This window comes from Camellia sinensis, chromosome 5 (genome assembly GCF_055761805.1).
Source record: "Camellia sinensis isolate YWXY chromosome 5, ASM5576180v1, whole genome shotgun sequence".
NCBI classification, from domain to species: domain Eukaryota; kingdom Viridiplantae; phylum Streptophyta; class Magnoliopsida; order Ericales; family Theaceae; genus Camellia; species Camellia sinensis.
In genome coordinates, this window is record NC_138965.1 from 48,820,268 (window position 1) to 48,839,060 (window position 18,793).

The window sequence follows — 18,793 nt, forward strand, 5'->3', positions numbered from 1 at the left end:
TTAGTGTTAGTAAGATCGGCACGGTGAATAACCTTATTTGCATACTTAGCCTGAGACAAAAAGTAGCCTTTAGGAGAAGAAGCTACCTCAATACTAAGAAAATACCGCAAGGGGCCCAGATCCTTCATTTCAAAGGTGCAGAAGAGATGTTGCTTGACCTCAGAGATAGCAGAAGAGTTAGAGCCAATGATGATTATATCATCCACATACAGTAATAGGGCAACCAAACCAGTAGAGGTGTGAAGGAGAAACAAAGCAGAATCCTAACCACAAGGATGAAAGCTAAGCTGAGTGATAGCGGCCTGAAAGCGAACATACCAAGCACGAGGGAATTGCTTCAAACCATACAGAGCACGCTGAAGATGACAAACCTGTCTAGACGAATGGGGAAGGCCAGGGGGGAGACACATGTAAACCTTCTATGGCCATTAAGAAAAGTGTTCTTAACATCCATCTGATAGAGGCCAATGACGAACAGCAGCAGTAAAAATTAAAGTACGGGCAGTAGTCATCTTGGTAACAGGGGTAAGGGTTTCCTTATATCAATACCATACTCCTATGAGAAACCTTTGGCAACCAGGCGAACTTTGTAGTGCTCAAGAGAACCATTAAAGTGAGTCTTGATTTTATAGACCCATTTGCAACTAACCAGATTTTTGTCAGCAGGCAACGAAATTAGCTCCCAAGTAGTAGTCTTCTGCAAAGCAGACAACTCATCCTCCATAGCTCGAACCTAATTAGGATCCTGACAGGCCTCCATGTAAGACTGGGATTCTGAAAATGAATGAATAGCAGACAAAAAGGTGCAGTATGAAGGAGAAAAACATGTTTTAGCAAAACCCAGTTTGACTGCCTGTTTACGGATGCGAAGAGGATACTTACGGTTAGCAAGATTAGTGTCATCAAAAGCAGGGAGATCAGTAGCAAGGGTAGAGACAACTGGTGGAGGGACGAGAATAGACTAACAACGGAGGAGGAGAATGAGCAGGTGGGGGAGGAGGAGGGACGAGAATAGACTAACAACGGAGGAGGAGAATGAGCAGGTGGGGGAGGAGGAGGAGGAGAAGACGACATAGACTTATGGGGGTCAAGGGACAGGGACTCATTAGGTAGGGTGGGACAAGGAGAAGAGAGAATAAGCTCATGGGGAACAACAAAAATGTACTCATCAAGAGGGATCTCAGAAGGAAATGAATCAATATAAACCAAATCCTCTTTGGAAACTGGGGCTGTGAAAGGAAGAAGCTGAAAGTAAGGGAGACGTTCAAGAAATGCAATATGGCGGGAGACATAGGCGATGGGAAACAAGGTCATAACATGGATAACCTTTCTGAGTGAGACTGTAACCCAAAAAGACACATAAGACAGATCGGGTACTTAGTTTGGTCCAATCTTTACAGGCTAAAAGGGCAAAACAAGTAGACCCAAACACACGAAGGACGGAGTAATATGGAAGTTGAGAAAATAGAGCCTTATAAGGAGATCGACCAGAGAGAAGGGGAGTATGTATACGGTTGAGAAGAAAACCAGCAGTAAGAACTATCTCACCCCAAAACGGAGCTGGATCATAGGCAGAGAGAAGGAGAGTCCTAGTTGTCTCAAGGAGATGACGATGTTTACGCTCAGCACGACCATTTTGGGAAGGTGTATCAGTATAGGAAGTTTGGTGAAGGGTACTCAAATTGGCCAAATACTCACAGAACTCAGTTTTAAAATATTTCCCACCCAAGTCAGACCGTAACAATTTAATAGTAGACCCAAGCTATGTAGTGGCCATAGACTGAAAAGTACGATATATCTGGTAGAAACTTATGAGTCATAAGATAAACCCAAATGTAACGAGTGCAGTCATCAACAAATGACACATAACATGCAGAATCCCCGTTGGTGAGAACAGAAGTACCTAGACATTAGTATGAACTAAAGAAAACGGTGTATCAGATATAGAAGTACTTTTACGGAAAGGTAAGACTGTCATTTTGGCAAGTTTACACCCTAACACTCAGTAAGTTGACTAGGAGAAATTTTACTCAATATACCTGACTGAGCTAAAGGCCGTAGGCAGTTAGCATACAAATGCCCTAATCTAGAATGCCACAAATAGAAAGGACTTGATAGAGAATCTAACTGAAAAGAGGAAAAGACAGTCGGAGAGGCAGATGCAAGCTCTCCACCACATAGAGGTCTCTAACTCTACGGCCGGTCCCAATCTGCTGCTTGGACATCCGATCCTGCACAGAGCAGATAGAAGAAGAAAAAATAACATCAAAACCGAAGACATCAAGCTGACTGATATATAATAAACTGACAGATAACTGAGGAACATAAATGACCCGACAGAATAGAGATAACAGACATAGTAGACCGTAAGACAGACCCAACTGATATAATAGACATATGTTGGAAATTTGTGTTAATGCATATAATAAGATAGTGGCATGTATATAATATGATAGTGGTGTTGGTGGTAGATAGTGGCATGTATAGAATATGATAGTGGTGTTGGTGGTAGATAGTGGCATGTATAGAATATGATAGTGGTGTTGGTGGTAGATAGTGGCATGTATATAATATGATAGTGGTAGATAGTGGTAATATATAATATGTAAGTGGCATATAATGGGTTATAATGATGTTTGTAATATCTCCTATATAAGGAGTGTCATTTGGTCTTGTAAAATAAGAAGTTTTGAATATAAGAGAAATATATTCCTTCTTCCTCATATTTTCGGAGTTCTTCTTCCTCATATTTTCTAAGTTGGTATCAGAGCAACAAAAAACACAGCAGCCCTAAAACCGTCATAGCCATGTCGGAAGTCACGTCCGAAACCACTTCAACCCCTGCCGCTGCCATTCCGGTGAAAACGTCCAACTCTCACTCTGTCCAAATCACCACTATATGCCTAAATGGTGATAATTTTCTCCGCTGGTCACAATCTGTCCGGATGTATATCCGTGGGTAAGGAAAGATCGGTTACATCATTGGTGACAAGAAGGCTCCTGCTGTTAATGATCCGCTGTTCGACAGTTGGGACGCTGAAAACTCCATGGTTATGACATGGTTGGTCAATTCCATGGAGGAGGATATAAGCTCTAATTACATGTGCTATCCTACTGCACAAGAATTGTGGGATAATGTTAGTCAGATGTATTCTGACCTAGGAAATCAATCTCAAGTTTTCGAATTAACTTTGAAGTTGGGAGAGATTCGTCAAGGAGATGATTCCGTCACCAAATATTTTAATTCGTTGAAAAGGTTGAAAAGGTTGTGGCAGGATCTTGACATCTTCAACACATACGAATGGAAATCGGTTGACGACTGCAACCACTACAAGAAAACTGTGGAAGACAGCCGTATTTATAAGTTTCTTGCCGGCCTCAACATTGAGTTCGATGAAGTGCGAGGAAGAATTATTAGCAGACCTCCTCTCCCATCCATTGGCGAAGTATTTGCCGAAGTCAGAAGGGAAGAGAGCCGAAGGAGCGTCATGCTTAAGAAAAAAGGTACTGGTGAATCAATTGAAATTTCTGCTTTAATTAGCGATGCTGCGGCCAACAAGGCTGCAAATTACCAGCGCAGGTTTGATGATAAGCCACGGGTCTGGTGTGATTTTTGCAACAAGCCTCACCATACACGCGAAACGTGTTGGAAGATCCATGGCAAACCTGTCAACTGGAAAAGCAGCAAACAAGGAGAGAAGAATCGTGGCTTTCCTACCGCTAATGAAGCCGATTCAGGTCCCTTCAACAAAGAGCAGATTGATCAACTCTTAAAGCTGATAAAATCCAACTCCTCATCCGGTACTCCTAGTGTTTTGTTGGCACAAACAGGTAGAAATCCTAAAGTCTTCTCTTGCCTAAACTTCTCTCTGTGGATCATAGATTCCGGTGCCTCCGATCACATGACTAGTTTTTCCCATTTATTTAGTACCTATTTCCCTTGTTCTGGTCATGACAAAATCAGAATAGCCGATGGTAGTTTTTCACCTATTGCAGGAAAAGGATTTATTAAACTAACTGAGAAAATTAATCTCAATGCTGTTCTTCACGTCCCCAACTTAGCCTGTAACCTTTTGTCTGTCAGTAAACTATCTAAGGATTCTAATTGTCGTGTTACATTTTTTGAATCCCATTGTGAATTTCAGGACCAAAACTCGGGGATGATGATTGGGCGTGCTAGAATGCTTGAAGGTCTTTACTACTTTGATGAAGTACCTGTTAGTAATAAAAAAGCTCAGAGCTTTAATAGTACTAGTTCAATCTCTGTTCGAGAAAAAATAATGCTATGGCACTATAGGCTAGGACATCCTAGTTTTCTTTATCTGAAACATTTATTTCCAGAATTTTTTAAAGGGATTGATTGTTCTTCTTTTCATTGTGAAAGTTTCATTTTTGCAAAATTTCATCGCTCTACTTATTTGCCAAAACCTTACCAGGCTTCCAAACCTTTTTATTTGATTCATAGTGATGTTTGGGGGCCTTCTAAAATCACTACTCTTTCTGGTAAAAGATGGTTTGTTACATTTATTGATGACCATACCCGCTTATGTTGGATTTATTTGATGAATAAAAAATCTGACGTGAAAAATTTATTCACAAATTTTTACAATATGATTGAAAACCAATTTCAAACCAAAATTGGTATTTTACATTCTGATAATGGAACAGAATATTTCAATGAGCAGTTGGGTGAGTTTTTGGAAAAAAATGGGATTTTTTATCAATCTACATGTCGGGATACCCCTCAACAAAATGGCATTGCAGAACGAAAAAATAAATATCTACTTGAAGTAGCACGCGCTATAATGTTTTACATGCATGTTCCTAAATATTTATGGGGTGAAGCAATTTTAACAGCCTCTTATTTGATAAACAGGATGCCTACAAAGGTGTTAACATACAAAACACCTTTCGATTGTCTCAAAACTTTTTTTCCTGACACGAGGTTGTTTTCTGATTTACCCGCCAAAGTTTTTGGATGTACTGCCTATGTTCATGTTCCCAGTCAATTTTGTTCAAAACTTGACCCCCGTTCTATAAAATGTGTTTTTTTGGGTTATTCCTCAAACAAAAAGGGGTATAAGTGTTTCAATCCTCAAACCAAGAAATTTCATGTGAGTATGGATGTGTCATTTGTGGAAACAAAATCCTATTTCCCCAACACTTCTCTTCAGGGGGAGACAAGTGGAGTAGAAGACCGTTTTTGGGATATTTCTATCCCGCTCCCCAATGTCATTTATCCTACACAAAAACCACATCTGTCTGATAATGATCACTTAGGAAAACCAAGTTCTATGGTGCCTAGTCAAGAAGATTCTTGTTTAGGGGGAGAAGTACTACAAAATGATCTAAATCCTGAGCTTCAGGTTTATACTAGGAAGCGATTTCATCTGAGGAATAATGACCCGAATGTCCATCCTAATGACCCGAATGTCCACCCGAGTTCTGGCATCGAAATTTTAGGTAATCCTATTCCTTCTATTTCCGACCTTGATGTTCCTATAGCAATTAGGAAAGGTGTCCGAAATTGCATTAAACATCCTATTGCAAATTACCTCTCCTATCAAAGACTGTCTAAAAACCATATAGCTTTCACATCTAGGATTTCACACTTGTTTGTTCCAAGGAATATACAGGAAGCATTGGATGATCCGAATTGGAAATTAGCAGTCATGGAGGAGATGAATGCTTTAAGGAGAAGTGGTACTTGGGAGATAGTTGATCTACCCAAAGACAAGAAAACAGTTGGGTGTAAATGGGTGTTTACGATAAAATGTAACGCAGATGGAAGCGTTGAGAGATACAAGGCGAGACTGGTGGCTAAAGGCTTCACTCAAACTTATGGGATCGACTATCAGGAGACGTTTGCTCCTGTTGCTAAAATAAATTCCATCAGAGTACTGTTATCTCTTGCAGTAAATTCAGATTGGCCTCTACATCAACTTGACATTAAAAATGCATTTCTCAATGGTGATATTGAAGAGGAGGTGTTCATGAGCCTAACTTGAAGTTACAAGCTGCTAAGGCTGAAGAAGTCAAAGAGAGGGACCAATATCAGCGACTTGTCGGGAAATTGATTTACTTGTCTCATACGCGGCCTGATATTGCCTTTGCAGTCAGCATGGTAAGTCAGTTCATGCACTCACCAGGGGCAGAGCACTTTGAGGCCGTTTATAAGATTTTAAGATATTTGAAAGGAACTCCAGGGAAAGGCTTACTGTTCAAGAAACATGGACATCTTCAAGTTGAAGTATACACAAATGTAGACTGGGCAGGAAGTGTTACAGACAAGAGATCAACATCCGGATACTGCTCCTTTGTAGGTGGGAACCTAGTTACATGGCGGAGTAAAAAACAGAATGTGGTAGCTAGAAGTAGTGCAGAAGCAGAGTTCAGAGCTGTTGCCCATGGAATCTGTGAAGTAATGTGGATTAAAAGAATTCTTGAAGAATTAAAGCTTTCTCACCCGACACCTATGAAGGTCTATTGTGACAACAAAGCAGCTATATCTATAGCTCATAATCCAGTTTTACATGATCGCACAAAACATATAGAAGTGGATAAACATTTCATCAAGGAGAAAATCAATGCTGGTATAATCTGTATGACCTACCTTCCAACAGGTGAACAATTAGCTGATGTGCTAACGAAGGGACTACACAAGAAGCAATTTGATAAGCTGACTAGCAAGCTGGCTATGAAAGATATCTTCAAACCAGCTTGAGGGGGAGTGCTGGAAATTTGTGTTAATGCATATAATAAGATAGTGGCATGTATATAATATGATAGTGGTGTTGGTGGTAGATAGTGGCATGTATAGAATATGATAGTGGTGTTGGTGGTAGATAGTGGCATGTATATAATATGATAGTGGTAGATAGTGGTAATATATAATATGTAAGTGGCATATAATGGGTTATAATGATGTTTGTAATATCTCCTATATAAGGAGTGTCATTTGGTCTTGTAAAATAAGAAGTTTTGAATATAAGAGAAATATATTCCTTCTTCTTCATATTTTCGGAGTTCTTCTTCCTCATATTTTCTAAGTACATACTAGACCCATTAGCAGCATTAACAGTAATAAGAAAGAGAGGGGGAATACAATTTTGAAGTAAGAAGAGATGAGGAGTCATATGATGAGAACCACCAGAGTCAAAAATCTAGACAGACGGAGAGATACCTGAAGAAGACCCAAGTAAACCTAAATAAAGAGAGGAAACAACCGAAGCAGACGAGGAGGGTTAAGAGGTAGACAGTATATACTGAAGTTGACTAATCTGAGCCCTCAAGGAAGCCAAGTCAGGAGCAGGAGTCGGAGCAGATGTAGTGGAATTGACGGAGGGACGAAAAGTACTCAGAGGAGGAGCTTGAGATTGGGTTTGAGAAGACGTGGCAAGCAGACATCCCTTCTTGGGACAGTGATACTTCCAATGGCCCTTCTGATGGCAGAAAGTACACTTAACTGAAGCCAGAGATATCATAACAACTTGAAAGCTAAGGGGTTCAAGTGTAATAAACTCTATATAGAACAAAATAGCCAAACCGAGGGTAATAACCAGTGTAAAACAAAAATCTGATAGGGCAAAACAAAATAAATCCAACATCACAGTGTAATAACCAGAAGAGTGTTGGGTCTCAACATAAAATATAATAACTAGTTGGGGTCAAAATATAATAATTAGATTTTCTTGAAGCCGAAGGAAGCAGTCTGAAGTCGAGAGAACCAAATTAGAGAAGAGAGAGAGATTGAAGCCAAGAGAACTTGAAGCCGAAGTCGCGTTTGATGGAGGTTGCGTCTGAAGGTCACAAACCAGAGGAGTTGCGTACTAGATGGGTTGCATTTCCAACCCTAAATGGTTGCGATTCCGGTGATAACAGATCTGGTACAATCGAGACTCTAGTGACTGAACCAGGGAGAGAACTCGGACGAAGGTCATGCAAGAGCCAAGAGAACTTTGATCAATCAGAGAACTTCGAGCTTCGTGAACACGACCAGAGAGAGAGAGAGAACCTTGAGAATACCAATCATGATTTTGGTGCTCTATGACTTGCGACTCAGACGGATAAAACCAGAGGGCTGATTTCTGAGAGACGATCGCGATGAAGAAGAGCACCTATGATCACGACTCAATGAGATTTTGATGAAGAAGACGACACAGAGACAATTTCTAGGGTTTCGGCTCAGAGACAACTCTGATACAATGTAAGAATTTTGAAGAATTTTTGTATATTCAATTGTGTAATACAAAGAGTACAACCGAGTTATATAGACCTAATCTAAAAAAGGAAATAAGAATAAACCTATATTTTCTTACAATCAATCTAATATATTTACATAATTAGCATAATATTCTCACAACCACAATGGCTTTGGCAAGAAAAGGTCCTTTTCTGCATTTTATTATTTTTTGTCTTATCCATTTGATGCCTTGCACTAGATTGAAGTGGGGTTACCTTTTGGGTTTTGTGGTGGAAGTTCTTCTGACCATAATATGGTTCTTTAATCTTTGATGACTCTTCTTTGTCATTATGAAACTAGGAACCCTCATAGGAAAATGAGGATTCATGCTTATGTTTCTTATCTGTACTCAGCCAGGTTGTGTTGGATTGGAGACAAACTGAGTTCAGTTATAAGGCTTGGTGATGGAGAACTTGCATGCTGTAAATTGGCATGGAAATTTTTATTTATTTTGCCCTATATTTATTTTCTAGGGGTAAATACACCAATGGCCAACAAGAAATAAGTCAATGTAATAAATAAATGATACATTGGAATAAGCAAATGATGGATCAATATGAACAAATGACAAAGCTAATATGTCAAATACAAGCAACTTTGGATAAATTGTTCCCTCATGTTTTAGAGGATAATTTAGGAATTCCTCAAGATTATAATCCAATGGAAATACTTTATCCAAATGTTCCCAAGCACGAGAAAGGTAATGCGGATTTGACAAACTTCAAAAGAGTTCGTTGCAGTGCAAGAAAATCTCACGTAGAAAGTGGTTTTGCCAAAAGAAGAGCGTCCTATTGACCCACTACCAAATGATTCTTCAATCAAAAGTTAGGAAGTGTTGATTTTATTGGAGTTGAAGATTTTCTTTACGCGATCAATCTATAAGTCTATTAGACCTCGTCAATACCTTGAGAATTGAGATAAGTTGGCTTAGGAAAAAAAATAAAAATAAAGAAGCTAGCCTATTCAAAGTACTTGATTTGTTGGCATGGTCTAGTTCAATATTTCAAAGCAAACTTGAGGTCGAGTTCTTTTCTCAATCGGAAAGAATGATGAGGAACATGGAACCTCTAAGTTGGCATGAAGATTTTATTTATTTTGTGAATTTATGTTTTAATAATTTTGTTTATTTATTTTTATTTATAATTTAATTAGGATCTTGTGATCTTAATTTTCTTATTTCATTGGGGATTAAGTTTTCTAATAATATTATGATTTAGTCTCTTATTTTGAATTAGGGTTTCTAGCCTATAAATATTAGGTCTTTGCATTGTAATAGTTAGCTTTGGAATAATATTGAATGTTTGAGGTTGTGGCCGTTGTGTGTAGGCTATGAAGCATGGATACTTCTAAATGGGAGTTGTATCTATATCGTATTCATATTGAATATCGATACTTCTTCGATATACTCATGAATATCTTGATATTAATTTTGTTTAATTTTGAGAAGTAGCAGATATTTTTGGGATACTCTAGGTCACGTGTCCAAAATATTTTGAAATTGAGATTGCAATAATTTTTGCATAACATTATAGAAGAAGAAACCAGTGAAATTATTGTTTGGTTTTTCAATTTTCAAGTTTTCAATTCATATTTTTTTGTTTTTAGTTAATTTTTTAATAAGTTTTTTTTACCTTTCAGATCCACGTAATCTTGATACACTTAAAAAGTATAAATTTTGAGAAAAAATTCACTAAATACAAAAAAAATATAAAAATTCAGTATATATATTGTATTTATTGAATTCCTTTAGATTTATTCACAAATATTTTACTTTTTAAGTACATTTAGATTAGGTGCATCTAGAAAATAAAAAAAAAACAATTGACTAAAATATGAAAGAAGTTCACTAAAGACAACAAAACACGAAAAAAAGAAAAAAATTATTTTTGAAAGCTCAAAACCAAACGGAGTAGTATCTTACTTTTTCAAAACTTATTAAATTGATTTATCCTTATAAATGTGTCACATATGTATTTCATATCCTTACATATTACTTTTTCAAAATGTATTGAATTGATGTATCCTTATAAATGTGTCATATTATATGTATTTCATATCCTTATATATTACATTTTGGAAAAGTAAGATAAATTAGAAAATATGATTAGTTAAACAAGCAAGTAAACTAGCATACAACACTTTTGCATATAACACATCTAAGTATGAGAGAGGAAAATATAACGGTAAGAAAAACAATTTAAACTTTTTATTAAAATGAAAATTTCAAAGGGCTTATAAAATAAGTAATGGTTGGCCATTGGCTCTTAAACTAATACCTAATTTTTAATTTCTAGATAATGATCAATTATTTTTTGTTGACCTTTTGTATAATAGAATACTAAAAATTATAAAATTATTTTTTTCATAGAAATATCTTGACCGTACATCCTATTTTTTTTTAAAGTTTTGTCGTATCGTTGTATTTGTATCCGTATCCCTACCTGTATCTTGTATCATACCCGTATCCGTATCTGTATCCATGTTTCGTAGTGTGTAGGGCTATGGTCCTTGCTCTTCTCTCTCTTTTTTCCTCTTCTCTTTTCGTGTAGTGCTCTTCATCACTTGGAGTACTTGCAGATGTGTTGGGCTTGCAGTTCTTACCCAAGTCTTTGGGTTAGGTCAAGTTGTTTGGATTCGGGCATAATTATGATTTTTGTCTATAGCACTGGTGTTTTACCTTTTGTAAGAGAGAGAGGAAAAAAGGTAAAACACCAGTGCTATAGCACTGGTGTTTTACCTTAATAAAATACTTCTCAAGTATGTTTTGTAGTATAGGATACCAAGGATAGGGGTTGCAGCAGTTGTAAAATAGTAGTAGAAAGTTATCTTGCAACTATCAAATTAATATATATGATAATGTAATCAATGAGATTGAGTGAGAAGCATGAAACCTATTAGAGTCATAGCTACTTATTGTAATTTTAAATAATCTTGTTCCTTAAGAAATTTATTTATTTTTTGGTGATTCCTGTCTGGTTTGTCATCAATGAGCATTATATATATATATATATTTTTTTTATCTAACACATATAAATATTCTTTTTCATATAAAACATGTTTAAAAATATTACATAGGGATGATAGAGAGATTGAGTTGGACTGTCTTAGGCCCCATCTGATGTGCGATGGACTATTGGTTTTGTTGGAATTTTCAGACCAAAGTCCCATGCAAGTTTCAAAATTGTATCCTAATCTTGCCTATTGGTTGGGTTTGGCTCTTGTTCAGCTTGCACATTTGTTGCTAGGATGATGAATCTTATGCATTCATTATGTGAATGGGAGAGAAGTAGAAACTTGATTCATTAATAGAACTTCGTTAAGTTGAAAATTCATTAGGCTGTACTATGTAGTCCTGTAATATTGAGTATTCTTTGACATTCTTAAATGAGTGAAGTCTGCAGCTTCTAATCAAGTTGAGTCTGTTACTACCTAAAGGATCTAATTTAATAATTTTACGTTGGCATACTCTGTTTAAGAGTTTGAGCTCAAATTTTCCATTTTTTCCAACAGATGGCTGCATACCATACTGCTCTCCATTCACAAGTAGACTGCATTGAGATTGATGTTTCTCGTTCTTCAGATGGAATTTTGTTCGCTCTTCATGACAGGTATATGTATGCTCTCATCTGTCTACAGAAGGTTTAAACAATGCCTGCATCCTAATTTTGATTTATACCATGAATAACCTTTTTTTTCCTTGATAAAAGGCAATATTATTAATGAACAAGCATCAAGCTGATGTGAAAGAATACAGAGGAACAACCAACATTGATTTATAAATTAAATTCATGATGAGCTCTCCATGATTATACTTTTCTGTAATACACTTCCCATATTATTTCAATTTTTATTGCTGTTGCACCCCCCCTTTTTTTTCTTTTTTTTTCCCCCTTCAACAATAAAAAGTAAATTTATAAATGAAAATCTTTAATTATTTCTGCAACACTTCAGTTTATGATATGACTTTTTCCTTGTAGTAGCATGCATGAATGCCAAGATGTTGAAATCTGATTTTAGTCTCTAAGTTGTTTGACTAACAATGTTGTGCATTTGTTGAACTAAGTGGATAAACAAATTATCCTAGTTGTCAATCTTCTAGTCTAGCTTCGTAGGATCTCCAGTCATGATGATATTGTGCCGAAACCTTAAGCCTTGATGGCAAACTGATGCAAGACAACCCCCCCATTGAAAAAGTATAATTTCTTCTTAATCGGATTAGGGTAAAATGGGGAAGGAAATAGATGGGTGAATGTTAATGGAGAATAAATAAAAAAAGGAAGAGGAGTTAGATTGATTCATCCTGCCTTGTATCAAGAAAAGTCCTAGATCTAGAAAAGCCACCCAGGGGCTATTGGGAATCTCAGAAGTGGTTCAGACCAAGTCTCATCTCATTTTATTATCTGGTTTACAGAAAAACCAACTCAGTTAATTTGAAGAAGAATTTGTTTTCTGCCAACTGATTTGAAGTGATTTACCAAACAAAGGCCAACATAAATCTAGTCAGCATTATCCTCAGCTGACGTGATTCTTGAGAATAAGATCAACCTCCTAGTTTCTCATGCAATCACACATAAACAATGTATATAACACATCATTAGTAAAATGGCTTGAAAAGGTCTTTTCATTCAATTCCCTTTCATAAGAAAAACTAATACCCTATACATAGGGCACTTTAGGAGTTCACTTTATATACAAGTCTTGGTGAGAAAAGAAGTCTACTACATGACAAGGAGGTGAGTAGTACCTGCTAATGTGGTTAACTTAAAATTAAGTAAATCTTCTAGATGTTGACTAAAATCACTAAAATACTGACGAAAACTCATAAAATTCATTATGCATTCTGGTTTAAATTTAGCAACAATATTGTTTTTAAATTTTTTTAACATTTTGACGAAATCAAGCTCTTTGTGCTCCACCTTCAAATTAAACCTGTTTTCCAGATTCTTTATCCTTCAATATATATATATATATACCTTACCTTCTTTCTCCTCTCTTATAGCCTGCATAGGAAGACTTGTCTGAATGCGATGTGAACCAATTTTTAAGGGTTGTTATTCCTTATCTGATTCCTACTTATAAAAAAAAAGTTATTCCTTATTCGATTCCTATGCGGATGAAATACATAGTAAAACGTGTAAACTTGTCTTTTATATTGGCCTTTAGAATTTGTAGGTTTTTGGAAAACATATCAGGAAATTTTTAAAAGAAGAAAGTAATTCTTGAGCATTTATCTTGTTGGAAAGAGTTTAAGACTTTGAGTTATGTGCGATAAGTCTATTTACACGTCTGGCTGTTCAACAATCTGACTAAACTGTCCGAACCGAGAACATTTTGGATGGTTTGGCTGAAAGGAACGGTCGGCTGCGGTTTAAAAATGCACCAGATCTCGGTTATACGGTTGGACATCAAGTTTGGAGAAGAGGAACTGCTCAAAACTGATCCGACCAATTTTTATATTAAAATACTTTAACTTTGCACATATCTCCATATTATGTACTATAGCTGTCTCTGTTGTCACTTTTTTTTTTTTTTTTTTTTTTTTTCAGAAGTTTACCTTTTGTCTGCCACTATTCAAATCTTTTCACATATCTCCATATTATTTACCGTAGTACACTTGTCATGTCTATGACATTTTTTTTTATTTAAAAAATTCACCCTTATCACTTTTTCATCCACTGTTCCTTTCATCTCCCCAATGATATGATGATAAAACCAATGTTAGAAACCCTATTCATCTTCTCTCTTCCTCTTCAAGCATCTTTAAGTCCCATCTTTCCAACAATACGATAATGAAACCAATGTTACAAACCCATTCCAGTGTTTTTTAAAGGCTCAAGGCGCACCAAGACATTGAAGGTCTCTTAGGGCCTAGGTGCAAGGCGACGTGTGGGCTTTATTGAAGTGAGGCACACAGTCTTAGTAAAAAAATAGATAAATTAACATAGACTAATGATTCATAATACAATGTGTGATGTCATGAATTAATTATTTGTATTTTTTTTTTCTAGCAGAGACTCAAAACAAAGACAATGACATAATTGCAAAAAAAAAAAAAAAAAAAAACAAACAAACAAACAAGCAGAGTAGAAGAAGAAGAAGGAAAAGAAGACATGTGCTTGCTTATACAAACTGTTGCTATTCTCATTTTTGCATTATTCCATGTGTGAAGCAAAAAAGAAAACAGAGAAGGAAAAAAAAAAAAGAAAGGACAGGAAAAAAAACCTAGCCTAGCAACAGACAACAAAGAAGAAGAAGAAGAAGAACTCTACTCAGCAGAAGAGAGAGAGAGAGAGAGAGACACACACACACACAACAAGTTTTCGAGCAAATACGAGTGGAGATTAGGGCATTTCGATCGATTTGGGGCTAGGTACTCTTCTATATAGCTTAGAGTTGTAATCCTCTGTAATTCGAGCTTTTAAAAGCACGATTTGAGCCGTTAGATTCATTCAGAGATCCAAAAATAAAAGTCGCGCCTAGGTATGCGACTTGAGCGTTTTCTCACCTTGACAAGTCGCGCATAAGGCACACGTCTCTTTCAAGTCGCCTCGCCTTGGGTACCTGCGGACGCAACTGTTGCGCCTCGCTACGCCTAGCGCCTAGGCGTCCCTTTCACTGTAACGCCCCAATTTTCAAGCCCAAATGATAATACAACAATCATGGCTCTTTAAAGGAAAAACCAATTATACATTCCCACACTTGCATTACATGATATAAATAATCCTCATGCGATTATATATTTAATCCAATAACAGTTAAATAAACAAATAAATACTCCCAAGGGTTTATAAGATTTTAAGGCTTAAGCCCGGTTATAGGAAACGGTTATTCAAACCCACACAAATATAGCCCTTGGCTTACAATGAGAGTCACAACAACATGAGAGCATTATGCTCCCAACACACACATTTCCACGCCCTTAATTTGGCGGAATCACCACGTCTTTTCTTGCACAAAAATCCCATAGGGTGAGTATAAAACCCAGTAGGAAATTCTAAACAAAGTATATACATTTTGTACAAGTCTCAAGAGGTGAATACACATGCCATGCTATGTTCTTTTGAAAGTAAAACATATCTTCATCTTTTGAAAACCATCATGCTCAATGATGCTATGCAACTTCAATTGCTTAAAATTTATTAGTTTAATTTAAGGGGCGGTAAATACAATTCTGGTAATCTCTAGGTACGTATCTGCAAGTAGACTACACAAGTACTACCAATTTGTCATTTTTACCGGTATTAACCGGAAGGCTCGACACCTATCCACGCGGATTTTTCGGTCTTTCACCTCGGACATTCAGGCTAACTTATCAATTTCATCTACACTACCTTTCAAGACTTACCATTGTATTTACCCCAAAACCATTTCATGAAAACTCGTTTCCCAACATTCTTTTCTCCATGCAAGGTTTTCAAATCAACGATCAAATCTCGACATAATCAAATGAATTGATATGCCTATGTGATGATTAAATGCAATACAACATTTCTTCCATTTTCAATCATTCCACACAATAATTCCATTGTGAACAAATCTCCCATTTCTCTTTCAAAACAATAATATCACAAGATGAATATATATAAACTTTGATTTCCAATTCATCCAAGAAATAACATAATTTTCACATTTAGAGCATTCTCAATAATTTAGTCATTTCAAGACTACAATAACATTTTGAACAACAACTTCCAAAATCAATTTCTTCATATTTCATGAAACCCATCATTTGTATAAATATAAATCAAGCTTTTCCAAAACATTCCTCCATTTTGACATCCAACGAAATATGGCTATTTTATCTTATGAAATCTCAACATCTTTTAAAAACTCAAACTTCAAGGTTTTCTCACCAAAACCAACCATCTCCAAGAAATTTTGAAGAAATCTCCCCAAAATCAATTTTCATCAATCATTATAGCTCAAAACCCTCAATTTCTATTTTGAGAAGGAAAAGAAAGTAAACCCACTTTCAACATCACTCATCTTCTTGAATCAAAAATTAATTTTTCAAAACTAATCAAATGATGATTTCAAAAATCATCTAGATCTTGTAAAAATATATATATAACTTAGAGAACATCCCTATCTCAAGTTTTGAATGAGAAAAGAGGCGAAACCCCAAACCAACGGTGTTGAAACTCGATCTTCACCGTACACAACGAACTCTCGAGATGTTAACCGACTTTGATGAAGAAACAATGGTAAAACTCTAATGGATCTTGAGAAATCAAGGTTTTTGATCTAGTTTGTGCAGGGAAATGTAGAGAGAAGGAAGAGGAAATGTTTTTAGAGAGAGAGAGAGATACCACAAGAATGAGACACACTCAGCCCAAAGAGAGAAAAGAAGCCAAAAATTCGGATCTCACCTACTCCAGCATGTGTGGCCCTCACCCCCGCACGTGCGGCGCTCCTCCCCTGCACCTCTAGTCGCACCTGCCTTTTTAGCAGCCTGCTTCACCTTCCTCCCTTGTTTCCCGCATGCGCGACTTGGCCTCCTGCACGTGCGGCCACTCTCCCACACGTGCGGCCCAAGGCCCCGCACGTGCGGCCCTAGTCCTCGGCCCGGAAGTCCCTTGGTTCAACTCCCGACGCTCCGGACCAACCTCGCACCCTCTGGAACAAATGAAACCAAACACTGGAATCAACAAGAACAAGAATTTTTGAAAAAACTTCCGAACACAACTAACTCGAACAATCAACAAGACTCCAAGTCTAACCGTCACTCTAACAGGGTAAACCGGAAGGTAAACAGAAAGGAACAAAAGACGCACAACGAAACCAGTCATCACATTCACAACATTGACCCATTCATCTTCTCTGTTTCTTTTCAAGCATATCCCTTAAGTCTCTCATGATCGCTTCTATTCTGTGTCTTAAATGTCTCTTCGGCTAAGTGGCAATAGCATTTGATGTTGGCTGATCAAATGTCTAGAGGAGTACTGGCGACGGCGAGCAATGTTATTACCAACCATCACCCAATCGGGAGTCTCTCTCTCATTTTATTTTCTTCACTCTCATTTCACTCTTCTAGATCAGTGATTTTTTTTCATATCTTCACACAGATTCTCTCTCTCTCTCTTATTTTCTTTCACTCTCACTCTTCTAGATCTGTATTTATTTTTTTTCATATCTTCACTCAGATTCTCTCTCTGAAATCCTTAGATCAATATATGTGAATTGACTGTATTTTGACCGTCAATTGAATGAAAGGACGGACAGTTTCGAATAGACTTACGGTCGGCAATGGTTGGTTGGATCTCCAAACTGAATGATTTGGAGTGCCAGTTTCCTCTTTAAACCCGAACTGCCCGACCCATGAACAGCACTAATATTGGCCTATAGAATTTGTAGGTTTTTGGAAAATATTTCAAGAACTTTTCAAAGAAGAAAGGAATTCTTGACCATTTATCTTGGACAGAACTCAAGAGTTTGAGTTATGTGTGAGAAACCTTCAATTGGAAACTTGTTTTGCAACCCAGACTACAGTACTGTATATTTGAATTGGAGTGTTATTATCCTAAACTGTCTTCATGTATGTTATCATTGAAGTTCTTTGGAGACTTGATTATCACATGACGCAGGCAGGGACTTGCAGCAGATATCAGGGAACAGTACGTCCAAGGTTGGGCACTTGAGTGTGAAAGAGGTAAAATTTTTGATTTACCTATATTGTATACAGACTTCAGTTGTTTCTTGTATCCTGTCATTAGAAATATCTTATGCTTCATGCAATGCTCTATTTATTTGTTTTTCAACCACACTTCATTTAGTCTAGTCATCATTTATTTTAATAATTCCTTTGGATGAAAATTCAAATAGGTAAAATGTCAACCAGTCTAACGTAAGGTGCTGAATATGAGGAGTTACGTGGATAAATTAGTTGGAAAAGTGGTCCTTACAAATTACATCTTTATAAGGAGAAGGTTAACGCAAATATCAGAAATAGCGGGCTGAGCGTAGGGAAAAATCTTGGACAAACAAAAACTACTTGTGTTTAAATATAGACTTAAGTGGGCTATATGATCCTGTGGAAACTTGAAGGGGAAAAAATACAACATAATAATAATAAAAAAAAAGTATGAAAAGCAATTGATTTTTGTCTCTTCTGTATAATTAACTCGTAGGAATTGTTGATCCATCCCTAGAACAGTTTTTTGGAACCATAGAGACTCTTGACGCTGGAAATATTGTATAGTAGTCATCATGTTGTTGTTCTCTTTAGTTGTATACGTGTGGCATCACGTTGGTAACTTGTTAATAATAATTTATTATCAAAAACATAAAATAAAATGAAAACAAGGGACTTTTACCCATTGCAAGAACCAACGAAACACTTTTAGACTTTGTAGATAACTCTTCACTAGGCAATAACTAAGGATCCCATAGATAACCTGGTCGCGCAAGGGACATATTCTAGTAGATTCAAAGTGCCTTTTATGTCTAATGGCAGCAGATTGTTTGGACATAATGACAAATTTGGTCTGCTGAGGTAGGCAAAAAAAGCGTTGACTGACTAGCTAGACAAGGGCCTGCATCATCCTACTATTA

At 36.7% G+C, this 18,793-nt stretch overlaps 1 protein-coding gene across 8 annotated transcripts in view; it reads left to right on the forward strand.

The window, feature by feature from the left end:
* Positions 1-18,793, forward strand: part of GDPD4 (PLC-like phosphodiesterases superfamily protein) — a 51,644-nt gene that overhangs the window by 12,304 nt on the left and 20,547 nt on the right. For 7 of the 8 annotated variants that reach the window (XR_014329481.1, XR_014329482.1, XR_014329483.1 and 4 more), the window contains 2 exons: positions 11,753-11,850; positions 17,831-17,891. Coding sequence is in view for 1 of the 8 variants with exons in the window: in XM_028198063.2 (XP_028053864.2) it covers positions 11,753-11,850; positions 17,831-17,891 (159 nt within the window). In the remaining 7 variants the exon portion in view is untranslated. Of the gene's footprint in view, positions 1-8,187; positions 8,207-11,752; positions 11,851-17,830; positions 17,892-18,793 lie in introns of those variants that run through there. The other variant, XR_014329487.1, reaches the window with a different exon arrangement.